Here is a 13,890-nt window from a genome sequence, read left to right as displayed (position 1 = left end):
CTATTTTTTTTCTCCCAATTCCTATATTCTATTATAAAGTCAATTTTGTTCTAATATTTTTGAATTCATAAAACCTGCTAGTCACTAAATCAAAAGAGTGAAGGCTTTTCCATACACCAAAAATAGGAATGGAGACTTTTGAACAACTCTCAGCCTATTCTGGAGTACCATAACAAACTGTGGGATAAATCCAATCCAAACACTCAAAAATCAGGCAGAGCAACCACCATGCACATTTCCAGAGTGAAATTTGAGAGAGAAGTTTCCGGTAAATACATGCAAAAAGTCAACCTATTCATCTTCTGGAGACAGCACTGATATACTGCACAACCTCACTGGGTTGTGTTTTTGTTTAGTATTTCCAAACACCACAAGCAAAAGAACCATCGAAAGAAAGATCATTCACAAAGCTAGGAATAACAACACTGCATGGAGTGAAAAGGAGTTTGATGCAGAAATAGTCCTTTAGATGAAAACAGGGCTCCCTAAGCTAAAAATTTGGTCCTGACTTTGTGGATCTAACTGCTAACATTTGGCTACCTCAAAAGTCTCCAACTTCATTCGTACAGCTGGGGTGTCCTAGCAGGAGTTACATGGGGAAACTCACAGATCCAATGGCTTGGTTTCTTTTAGAAAGCTTTTTCTCTGGAATTCTTCTTTCTGGTCCATAGGTAGCACAGCATACATTAGTTAAGAAAAGCTACTCAGTGAGATCTGCACCATGTGCTCCGAGGAACAGATTGTGATGTTTGTGAGAGTGCTACCTGCGTGAGCTCGACTCAGCCCTTGCCTCCTACACTCGTGATCTTTAACCCTGGAAGTGAATTTCACAGTGCCTGAGCAGAAAATCCGTTCACTAGACTTTATTACAGAGCTCTCAGAAAACATCTGTATAGGCTTAGACCCCAAACAATTCAGCTCCATGATGTTTACATAGTTTTAAGAGAAGTCTGCAAAGAGAGAGCTCAGAGCTGCCTGGACCTGAGCAGACTCACCCAACACTCTGCACTGGTGTTTCTAAGACACTGGTGGCTTCAGGACACGTGTGCTGTATTGCTGTAGCCTAGAATAAAAGGTGACAAAATCAAGTATAACCAAGGCCAGCCAGGTCCTAACTGCCAGGATGAAATAGAGACCTCCTCCAGTCATCTGGAGATGATAACAAGTTACTTGAGGATCTTGCTATGTGAAAGCTTAAGATTATACCCAGAAAGGGACTTGGAATACCTTCTTCATCAGTATTAGTTAAGAAACATCTTTCTGCAGAGGAATAAGGATGAAACTCTTTGTCCTCTGAATGACAAAGAGTAATATCTGGAGCACACATCCAGGAAGAGGAAAAAGCCCACTCAAAATCTCTTTTTCTGACAAGGCAAAGGTAGCATGTTTGAATTTAGGCCTTTTCACACCCGTGTGACTGGTTTGATCTGTGAGAAACCAGCTCCAGAGGAATCACCAGCTCCTTGTCCGTTTTCTTCCCACTAAAATTAGAGTTTCTCAGGTGTTTATCTCCAGAGCAGGGATGTGAGCTTGAAAACTGAGGAAAACATTTCAAGTTCACACTTAAATGCTCAGTTCCTTGGATGGAGGACTTTTAGATCTGAACAATGATCTCATCACTTCCACCTGACTAATTTCAGCAGTTCCCATCTTATTTTGATGGCTTCCCTAAATTCTGTTTCTACATTCTAGTGTCCCAAAGCAAAGTGTAAGGCATGAGTGTCACTGATTTCCAAAGAGGTAGGCACTGCAATGCTGAGAGTGGTGTTCTCCATACTGCTTTAATGCATTAAGCCTTCCTAGCAGTGAATTATTTCCATGTTTTACCCCATCTGGTTACCTACACTGACCCATGCTGAGTAGACATCTTCCACCCCTGTACTTGGCATCCCTACCAACAGCTTAAGTCTCTTTGCACCCACTGTAAAATTGGCAATGCATTTCTCTGTTTGGGAGAAGTGAAAGGGCAATGCTGAAACTTTTATGACTTTTACTGATGGAGTAAACAGATGGAATGTTTCCCTGCACTGTCTGCAACTTTTCTTTAGTCCTGACATGAAGGATCATCCATAGAAAGATGAATGGCCCTGGCTTTCAGGTCTATTAATTCCTTGGATGCCCTATCAAGACTGAAAAAAAAAAAAAATATGTGTCATTAAAGAGAAGCCTGATCCAGTTCCAATTATCTTCAGAGAAAACTGGATTGTAATCTCAGCACCAGCTGGGGTGATAGATTCTTCAATTAGGGAATTTACCTTTTGAGAATTTGATGGATACCAAATTCAGATGATATAGGCTGGTTGCACATCTTGTTATTATCAAGCTGTGCTCAATTTGGAGAAAAAAAAAAAACAACAACCAAACACCCTGGGTTTGAAAGGTTTTACATCCTATCACCAGTATCTCAAGCCTTCTACATTTTCATTTTGATTTAATAGAAGTTGAGTTTGAGTTTTACATTTCAGCATAACAATTTTAATGTCTGAAAAGATTTGTATTATAAATCCTACTTGCTTCACTTGTCTGCTTTAAAAATTCAGGGATAACTAATTTTGATCAGAAGATTCAGAAGCAGTCCTTATTTAGGATTCTCCACTGGCAGAAGGTAAAAATGCTTTTAGAACATCTCACCATTATTTATCCTTAAATAATATCCTTTCTACACTGTTATTTCTTTCTCCCCAGACACAGACATAACTCATATTGCAATGAGTAGGAATCCCTTGTGCAGGGCAAGTGTATAGATAAAAGTTCTCTAATTCTGTTTTTTTGTAATGAACATTTTCAGTTTTTCTGGATAATAATGAAACAACCAAGAAATCTCACAGAACAGCAAACAGAACAGTAAATATTACTACTCAAATTTCCTATCTAGTGAGTTTTTTAATCCACAACTTAACAAAGTTAGCAGACTGACATGCAACCAATGCCAGAATCTCTGTCACAAATAACACTAGTTAATTCTTAAAATGTTTGTAAAATATTTGCCCTCTTTAGTCAGGCAACTGACCAACCTTTTTTCAGGGAAGATTCCACTTCACCTAAACCAAGAGAAAAGAATAAACGTCAGAGAACAGATAGAATCATAAAAAAGCAACCAACAACAACAAAATCAAAACCAAAACAAACAACAAAAGGAAAGCAAAACCCAAGAGACATTTTTTCTCATGTTAGCTCATTTTAATTAAAAAAAGAGTCCATTTTTTTATATGCTAAGCAGCAAGCACTCTAGCCAGAGATTTCTGATTTTTCAGAATCTCTCTCTCTCACCATAGAGGTTTTTCTGTGTGCAGGGTAGATAAATTGAAGGTGCAGTAGTAACCAAGGAAACGTCCAAATCTGTGTTTGTGCTTCTGAATGTTAACTGGTGACTAAAATTTACAGTTTGCTCGATTTTATGCATGTTTCCATATTTTAAGGAAAGGCCCAGCGGATCCATTTGGGCTCCAACTGATAAAACATACACGCAGGTAAGGAAGGTTGTAAATCTAGCAATGCTCCCAGTGAAATCCAAGGCATGCTCAATTTCAATGGAACTTTGAGCAATTGATTGCTTCAGTGAGTTATTCCACCTCCATGAAGGACATGGAATTGAAAGGAGTTAGACTGAATGACAGCAGTGAGTGTGCAGGCTCAGCAGCACTGACTGCAGCACACCGTGGGCACGGAGCTTACTTTTGATGACACAGAGCACTAACCTGCCTACTGCTTTGTCACACCCCTGCTAGATGTTGATGAAATTCCACCTGGACCAAAGGCTGGTAGAACTGAGGTTTTCAAGTGCTTAGTGAGCATTCAGATCTTGAATTTTGTATGCCAAATATTTTATGACTTTACCTATTTGCATTAATGTTTATCCACTCAAGTGTTTGAAAGTTTGCAGGCGCTTTGGGAGCTGTGAAATGCTAACTATGCACACTGTTCACATTTCAGGAAGCTCTCCATGTTTCTCCTTTTCTGTTTCTCAACCATATGAAAGACTGACTTCCTGCTAGTTGTAAATCATACCTCAGAACTGGATGCCCAGTTCACAGACTCACATGTGGCAGCCTCTCTATTAGTATTCATATACGGCACTAATATAGAAAGCTCCTGCACAGATTTAAAAGGTAGAAATTTGCTAATGTGTCAAGTTGATGAAGAAAAGGGTAGAAGCCACTTTCAGTACATGTTGCTTTTTAATTAAATTCTAGTACAGCCAAAGAGAATATAAAATAAACTACCATGAAATGAAGATGTCACTCCTATGTTCATCTCTTGTCAAAATGACCAATAGGATGTGACATGAGGATCCACTACTGCTCTGCTCATACCAGGGAACTACTTATTTTTTTAATAGCAGAAGGCTAGTTATTTCCAAACTTGAAATGCAATTTACTTACATGTATTGGATGATGTCAGATGAAGAATATTACTATAATGGCAGAACAATCATACCTAGTAAACTGAATTATTTGCAACACGTCGTCCAAAAACCGCTTAGTTCAGCCAAAAGGCTACATTCTCTCTGGGTTTTATGTTGTTGTTCCTTTTCAATACATTGTCTTGTCATCAATACACCAAATCAAAAACGTTCTGAGTTTCTTGGTCTGTCTTGTATATTTATCAGAGTTCTTGCCATTCTTGCTGATTAAAAGAAAATAGCTACTGCTGTTCTCTGAAGCAATATCCAGATGCATGTTTTGAAGGTGGCTTTGAAGTCTTGTATAAATTAGTGCTCTTTACTTGGAGATGTATTAATGGTAATATTTAATTGTGACAGCTTTTGTGTAATGGTACATTAAACACGAGATGAAAGCTAACAAAGAGACCAATTTACTGATTGGAACAGCCAGTGGATGCTTTATTAGCAGCAACGTTCACTTTTCATTTTGTTTGACCTTCTTGTCTGTGAGGTTAAAAGCCAAGCAAGCCAACATAATGCCTGTACAACAGCAGTTAGAGCAGTTACAGAAGACTTCCCATTACAAATACCTTCATCACTGTCATCATCATCATCACTCCATACGAAGTCAGACAGTAAAGAAATAAAGCCATAGAGCCAATCAGTGGATTCTTCCAATGTCTCATGAATGATTCTCAGTGGTTCTGTGCTGAGCTTGTTAACAGATCTTCCTGAGTGCAGAGTTTAAAACAAAAGCGGTTTGAAAAAGAGATAACTCCTTCAGTGATTAAAGTCAACCTTCATTTAATACAGCACTAATTATGCTCCCTCCTTTAACAGAAACAAAGATGGTGAATGTTAATTTTTATTATTCAAGAGGACAGCTCTCCTCCCTGTGTAAGACTGGAATAAACTTGATCCTACTGTACTTGCTGTTCACAGAGTGATTAAGGACCCAGTGGATAATTTAGTCTGATACTGCACTCCAAGTCCTGACTTGGGCAAAGTATAAATATAGATTTGATTCTGCCTAATTTGTAAATAACCTCCTTCTTTCAGCCTAGTTGTTTGGGTTTTGTTGGTTGTTTTTTTCCCGTGGCATAAGTCCCCTAACTCTTGATGCCTGTTTATGATTGCCTGCTCTCTGTGTCCACTTCACATGTCACATCTCCCCTTGAGCCTTGTCCTTCACACAAGTCCTAGCTAAGGAAATCGATGAGCCCTGGCTTAACCTCACAGACAAGTCATATCATTCTCGTGGAGGGCACACAAAGGATGGGAGGAAACAAGCTGTGCATACTCAGGCCAAAATAAACCTGAGGCCAGAGTGAAGGGTGATGCAAACCCAAGTTGTGACCTAGAGACACCTACTTTCAAACACGTACTCCTGTGGATATGCTTCTTCTCTTAATATTCTGAAATTTCTTTCACATGCACTGGTGTACATCTGTATACTTAATTAGTTCTGGTCTTAACTGCTCCTGCAGGCAAGTAAGCTGACAAACAAGAAAGATGTGTAGTTTAATATTCTTCACCTTCTTGGGACCTCTAATGGAAGTGAGATGCTTGCTTCCCACTGTATCCACACACAGGGAGAGCAGCTATCACTGGGTAGTGCCACTATTCTCTTAAAGGCTTTTCCAGCTGTGATTTCACCTAGAATTCTCCCTACCCTGTTTAAGCAGGCATAGCATATTAGAGGAAACTTCCCGCCTCTTGACAGTATTTCTTTTGACCTTTATTTTTCTGGAAATCTGTACCAAACACTGATTAGGAAGAGGGAAACCACTCATTCATTCTCTGTTTCTGCCCTTGAAATGGCAGACTCAACAACTGCCCTATCTGTGTGAAACCTTCCCAGAGATACAGACAGCTGAAGGTATACCACAAATATGAGTTGAGTCATGGCCTGGCCTTCTCCCTAGGAGTTTCAATAGAAATATCTACCCTGCATTTTCCAGTGTCAAGATGGGAAGCATATCTCTGTTTACCACTATCTTTCTCCACGGAAATGTTTTAGTAGGAAGTGAAACGTGTGTCTCTTCGGAACTACTTCTGGTTGCAGTGTTCTGACTCACAAGCCAAATCTTAGCAGTAATCAGAAATGATCTCACGAGGTCTTGCAGCTTACAAACACAGGCAAAGTGCAGGCTTGAAACAACTTCTTTGAAGGCAGCAGTATGAACAGTTATTTTCTAAAGTGCTGTAATGAAATATACAATAACTTTATTTGAGATATAGATGTATCAGTAAATAATTTCTTTTCTTTCTAATTAACTAATCTGAAACAGACAAGAAGCGGGCTGATTATCTATGACTATGCATCTGCTTATTAATAATGTAGACCAAAGAATTATTTTGGCTGATGTCTTTTTTGATGATTCTATTATATAGATATATGCTACTGAACAATCAGGCACATCAAATAAATTAATTTAATTAAGTGCCATGAGGAAATTACCTAATTGCAAAGAAATATGCATGATGTCTTCATTCAGTGTACTATTGTGTGCACTATTGTGTTGAGAAAGATTGAATAGTATAACAGGGAATATTTCTGATAGGGTTTATCATATGGCATTTTTTATTTGCATTGGCTTCATGCACTGACATGTAGAGATTTTATTTTTTCAACTAATTTGCCACAGATGTTCTTCTCAAGTGTTTACCAGGACAGTGTAAGTCTATATTTAGGCTATTAAAAAACACATTTTTAACCTCACCCCTGATGTCATTTGCACTTTATTCTAATCTAGAAATGCTAAGGAGTCCAAGTGGACTAATAGAATGGACATGGCCAGAGGGGTCTTAGCATAACTGAGGTTCTGATTCACAAGCAGGGATGGTTTAACTTTGGACAGCTGCTTTGATTTCCACTCTGGCTATCCACCTACCCTTTACTCACTAGCTGCTTAGGGGTGGATCAGTTGCTTTTACAGCCACAGACTTTCAGAGCTGCAAGGACTACAGCTGTAAACTAAACAAAAAATTGGTGTCAATTTATTTTAATATACTGGGCTATCAACTAGAAGTTCCAGAACTACTTCACAGGTAGCAGAGCTGTCCCCCCTGGGCAGGTGAGGGAAATGCTCAGAGAAGAGCAAGATCAAGAGCAGAGGAAATTATTCCAACCACCCCAAGGCAAGCCATCTTTGCTGATGAATCATAGCCCTCAATGTCATATCCTGGTCTTTAATTCACAACATCTTCATACCAAACTATGGAAAGGGATCAGAAATTAAGTGTCCAGAGGCAAAATTCTCCAGTCATGCCTACACTAGATCCAAGTTACAAATCCTCTTTAACATAAAAAAATGTAGAAAAATCAGTTTGGGGCTGTGGAAAGGACACTTTCTTGGGATTAACAAAATAGTATTATATATATATATATATACTGTGAGATCCACTTGAGGTCTGGTGCAAGTGGCACAGGTCTGGCAGGCACAGGCCTGTCTCCTTGTGTGTAGATCTTCTGTTTGACTTCTGCTCTGTTTCCTACGTTTTCAAAAAGTAGAGCTAACAGTAACTCTGTGTTCTAAATGCTAAGAACACCACACCAGGTAATGCTGAGGTGCTACTGATCAAATCCATGCTTTTAGCTCTACCAACAGCTTTGACCGTAGCAGGTTCTTTCCCTCATAGAACAAAACACACAAGAAACAAAGGAGTCAAAGCAATTCAGGTGGTAACAAGTAGAGGGAAAGATGCCATTTTCCTCACACACATGCTAAGAAAGAACCATTTCCAGAGGACTTGCATAATCTTGCTTCAAGAAGGCAAGAGAATGCTGATTTTCACAGCAAAGTTTGATCTTGATATTATGTTCTAATTTGGAAGTTTTTTGTTTTAATTTACAGATGTTCAGCAAAGGTACAGAATGAAAAACTGGTTTAGAATAGTCTTGGATTCGACTCATTCAGACTGAGCTAACACTCCTTGGTCTGACTTTTTATTTCTTGACAGACCTTAGAACACAAATTATTTTAAAACTAAGCTCACAGGATACTTCTCTGGCTAGCATATGTTATATAGTATGCAATATATAATTTGTAACTAATCTGTAACTATAAGATATAATTAATATATGGCATGCCATATATAAGATATTGTGGTGGGAATAGAAGGGGCAGGATCTTGAATTAGAACTGGAAAGAGCCTTTATAAATACAGAGTAATTCTAGGATAGATACAGACTGTGAAGTTCTACCTTTTGCCCAACTTGTAAAGAGGGACTGAGCCAATTGTTGCTCTTCAATAATGTAATAGGAAAATACTAAATGTCCATCAAAGGAGAAAGGAGGAAGAAGGGGAAAGGAAGTGAACGGTTGCACAGCAGGTTAAGTTCAGACATGAAACATGCTATTAATAGCGAAAAAAATTGTTGACAGTATGTAATTTCATGTAATCACAGCTCAAGGTCAGATCATCCTGTCTAGCCAAGTGTACTTGAAAGCCAGATGTTGAATCCCTGCTGGTTTCTAGACTCCCTCAAAAGCTAGTGCAGAAAGATGTATTGTGACCTTCAGAAGGCAAGTCTCTCACTTTCCTCTGACACCTTTCTCAGAGCTGTATGAATTTATTTCCAAAGACATCCAACCCTTCCCATTGACTATGAAGGAAAGGAAGTCTAAAAAATTAGTGTGGATGTCACACTTCATTTTCCTATGACTGAAGTCCATGACATGGATCCTATTAGTGGTGTTCTTTCATATTTAAATTATTCTTGTCATCCTACACTTAGATTTGTAACTTTACATTCATAATTAATTCCAGGTCAATCTGACTAGTCACCTTGACAAATTACTTGCATTCTAGAAGAGCACTTTTACCATCAACAATGTTTTGCTATGACATTTCGTTATGGTCCTTTATTCCTTGGTATGGTGTAGGAGATGTTTTTCAGTTCAGTAAAAGTTCAGCTCAGCTTGTGCTGGCACTTCCACTGCTAGGAGAATACTTAAGAGGTTTGCCTTTTATTTTTTATTTTTATTGAGAACTTCAAAAATTTAATTCCAGAAATTTCTGGAAAATGCTGAAATTTGGAATAGTTAAAGGGGACAGGGAAAGAATGCCAGTGAAATTGAAGGACTTTGTATACTACCTTTTAACAAAACTTTAGTGTATGATAACTTAACTGAATTTGGTTGGAGAATGTTTGTTACATGTTGTAGGTATCTGCAAGAAAAATTAGAAGCTTGTTTGGGTTTTCTTTATTGAAAAGATGCAAATTTCATTAAAATAATTCAGATGTGTTGTAGGTATTAAATACTTCTGAAAACTCCTATGTATTTTAAAACTGCTTTTCATCATTGCATCAAAATTAAACTGCTACAATGCTTTTTTAGCTCCCCAGCATTATTGGCACAGAAAAATAAATTTGATTCAAAATTCAAGAACAAGAATTCTGCCCAACTAATTTCTTTAGTTTTGAACTTTCCTTGACTCACAATTTTTACTTCAATTGATTTTCAAGTAGAATCCATAATTTTATTGATAGTTAATCACACTTAACACAGGGCTGTGAAATCAACTAGTGACAGACTTGGAATATCCATCAGTCAGCACTTGGTACTTTCTTGGGTGAAAAGATAGTTTTCATAAAGTGACAAAGTCACTTTAACTTCAGCAAAATTGTGGTATTTTGCCAACAGAAGAAACCTGTTAAAAAAAAAAAAAATCAGGCCTGAAGATGGGTCCTGTACTGGTGGCTTTTGGAAATAGGAATTGATTAATCCCATGGTACGATTTGTTGTGGTGCCTCAAGCAAATCTGGTTATGTTTCATGGTCTGTGTCATTTATTCCTATGAAGTGCACAACACAGAGTGACTAATTGATTTACCTGTGCAAATCACTTCAGTCATTATTCCAGTCTTAATAACTCTGTCAGGAATGTAATCTCCTATCAATCTTTTTTGTTTGTCAAATAGTTAAATATATACTCAGAGTTCAACCTATTTAAAACTTGGGTTTTTTGCTTTAATGAAGTGCAGTGAATTACTTAGTAACTGTTGGATTTTCATCAATTACATATTTTGACTCCAGTGAATTGAATGCAATTAAATTACAAATGATGGTAATTATCTGGTGTATCTATGAGTTATAATCCAATTCATTAATACTGACAAGGTACAGATGATGAAGACAGAGAATTTCTGTCATGTTTGATAAAATAGAAAATCCTAACACTAGTTTGTGATAATAAAAGTTATCCTAGTTTTAGTACAATATTCTATTATAAATATTTTAATTTAATAATAATTTAATGCCAATAATGCTGGAGAGCTAAAAAGCATTGTAGCAGTTTAATTTTGATGTAATGATGAAAACCTTTATTTTAATTTGGAAGTTTATATAATCTTAAGGTTTAGTAGTAGTAGTAGCAGCAGTTTGTTTCCATGCTATAGTCTTCTAATAAGTAGTATCTAACATTAAAATCTTGATACAGACATGAAGTCTTCCATTAATAATATTCCACCTTATCAGCAAACTTGAGTTTCCTTAAGTTTTTTTCTTCCTATTTCATACATAAATATTTTTGTCATGTTTACAGCACTAAGCTTCCTGACAAACTCTGCTGGGTATCACTGAGTTATAAGCATAAAAAATAATAATTTGATTTTTAATTATATGTATATTGAATTATAAGTATAAAAACAAGGCTCAAAAGCCCCTCAGACTCAGGATTACTCAGTAATTCCCATTTTATAGGTATTTAAATTTTAAATATGACAACTGCAGTCTGTAGTCGAAGTCTTCTCTCTCTCTTTCTAACATCAGCCTTAGATAATTATGTTGAGGTCAAGCCCACAGAGAAAACCCCAGTTGAAAGCAGACAAACTCAGAACAAAGTAGACATAACCAGAGTCTACTTGCCACAAAATATCAAGGTACTTCTGATCGTAAGTGTAGGACCAGCTTTTCATGCAGTTTGTATGACTTGATTTGGTATCAGCTGAAAGGCTTCTGGTTTGATGGAACAGACCCTCATTAGGTAGCACTTTCTGAAACAGCCAGCCATTTTATCAAAAATAATCTGAAGCTTTATTTTTCTTCTCACACCAAGGATTCATTTTCTCTGACAAAGAGCACAGATCTTAACTTCAGATTAAAAAAGGCAATGCTGTTAAATAGCTGTACCACGGCATTTCTAAAGGGCACATAGGAGGGTAAAATGAGCCTTGTCTCGGCTTGCCACAATTTCCCGGCAATCTCCTGCCTGAGGGTGTCTCTTTGCTGACAGCTCTATTTCAAGCATGATGTGAAAGTCAGGAGGAGGCTATTGCACTGATCTTTGAGGCCCAGCCAGCCAGAGTTGGGGTTAGCATGAAGCAGTGCTGAGGTTAGCAGAGAAGCAGTGCTGCCGCTTCCCGGCACGCTGCTCATCCCCATGCTTTGTTATCAGCCTCCCCAGCCCGTGCACACCCGCACGCAATTCAGAACACTGCAGGCAGAACATCTTTACCAGGTGGTAAACAGGGATCATCACAATGTTGTGAATAGGTGGCTAGAGTGGATGGCAACAAGATGAACCCCAGAAAGTCCAATAAAAAAAGAGGAAGAAACACCATTAGCAATAACGAACATCCTCAGCTGTCGCTTGACTAAAGGAAGCAGTTAAGGAGTGAGGTGAGGAGTTATTTAATCTCTGTGGGGCTGCTGTTATGAAGCAGAAATTGGAGTTCATTAAAAAGAGAAACAATATGCTGTAGGTGTGAGATAATACATTATGAATCAGAGCAATGCAAAACCATGGTTAAATAAGGCACAGGTATTTTTTTACAAGTTACAAACACATTCTGTTGCTGAAAAGAATATATTGCACAGTGTTGATTCTAGTTGAATTATTTTTATTTCCTCAGCAGCAAATAACCAAAGAATTACATTACTGCAATTGGTACTGAAATGAATTACTGGGTTGGTTGGTTTGTTTATAATTAGAGAATTCCCAGAAACCATCATGGGCTGGAAATTTGGTTTGTGTTTTGTATGCCATGAAGTGCATTTAAGCATGCAAGACTTTCTTTCCTTAGATCCTCCCCTATTCATTGAGTCAGTTTTTGAAATGTCACATTTTCAACTTCAGGACCACATAAAGTTTGATCTAACACAGTTTATCATCTTGTATATGCCAGACCTTTTTGGATGAACATGATACTTGCAGCATAGCAGAACCTCATAGGCCATCATTCTTTCCGGTACAAACTCATCTTCTAGGGGTTTATAACTCAGCTATGAGCTTTGCTGCAGAATGAAACATGGGAAACAAGATCTCATCTGGGCAGCCCTCCTAGAAACTAGAATCCAGTTTAAATTGTTTCATTTTTAGAATTATGAAAGAGAGTGTAAATGAATGTTTTGTAAGTTTCGGGTACATTAGTGGAAGTCCTACACAATTCAATTTCATTATGAACTTTGAGATAAGTAAGCTGTTTGCTCATGCTCTGGACTGACACCTATAAACACAGTAAAAAATGTATTTTAAAAGACTATAGAACAGTGTTGATTAGTTCCAAGGTGAGCACACCCCTTTTTAACATCCCACCCCTTTATTCTGTGGGAGATTTCTCTAGGTTTTAGCATGCATGCAAAACTTCTACTAATTGTTTCAATTTACTGAGAGTGTGAAGCACCTTTTCACCAGGTGTTAAAATGATATATTCCATTAAGTTTCCTAATGCTTTAAACTAAGCCAGAAATTCATTCTTTTTCCTGAACAAGTGCAAAGGTAGTATCAATTTTAATACTGGATACACTATCATAAAATACAAGAGTATTCATAAGTACAGTCTTGTTTTTGAAGTTCTTAAAGGTTGCAAGTGAATATGAGCCTAACAGAATGACTGCAGTGTCTTGGCATTCCAGGAGAAAAATAGAATCATATAGTCCTAATTCATCTCCAAAGACAAAGAAGGAAGAAACCCAGTAGCTGCATTTTGCTGAATTCCACTTCTCTTAGTGATGAAACAAAACACTGCACCTAACAGGTTTTGCACCTAGGAGTTTTACCATGCAACAGACCGGGGGTGGGAGGGAAAAGTCCTTCTGTCAATTTTAGAGTAGAAGTTTTTTAGAGCCTTGGTCTTTATCTTTGTGTGTGGGAGAGGGAGGTTTCCTTCAGAATGTAAATGTTCATGTGAATTTATGGTTCCTAATTATTTATTTGCTTGTTTTCCTGTGCTGGATGTGACTACTAGCTAATACAGGGAAATGGTGACTTCAGACTGTGTTAGTCAGAAGCTGTTGTGGGAAACCCCACAAGAATTTCACTAGATGTTTTGACATTAACTTAAAAAGGAAAAAAAAAGACCCACAAGAAAACATTAAAGAGAACATCTGACTGGAAGCCCTGCTGCTTCTTGTGGTGCTGGGAGCAATGTGCCTCCATGCCCTGTTAGCTCCCCATTCCTGGCAGTCACAGGTACTACCTCCACAGAGATCTGCTTTTTTTTTGCTGCAGGTCTCCCAAAAGTCTCTTTATGGTTGAGCAAAAATGAATTATCCACAC

At 37.7% G+C, this 13,890-nt stretch overlaps 1 protein-coding gene across 1 annotated transcript in view; it reads right to left on the bottom strand.

The window, feature by feature from the left end:
* The window catches only part of TRDN (triadin), a 212,119-nt gene that overhangs the window by 159,396 nt on the left and 38,833 nt on the right, over positions 1-13,890 (bottom strand). The window contains 3 exon segments of the mRNA XM_054393020.1: positions 3,015-3,041; positions 4,975-5,115; positions 11,848-11,889. Coding sequence (XP_054248995.1) covers positions 3,015-3,041; positions 4,975-5,115; positions 11,848-11,889 — 210 coding nt within the window.

Source organism: Indicator indicator, chromosome 27 (assembly GCF_027791375.1).
Source record: "Indicator indicator isolate 239-I01 chromosome 27, UM_Iind_1.1, whole genome shotgun sequence".
NCBI lineage: Eukaryota > Metazoa > Chordata > Aves > Piciformes > Indicatoridae > Indicator > Indicator indicator.
This window is presented reverse-complemented; position numbering and strand designations above follow the sequence as displayed.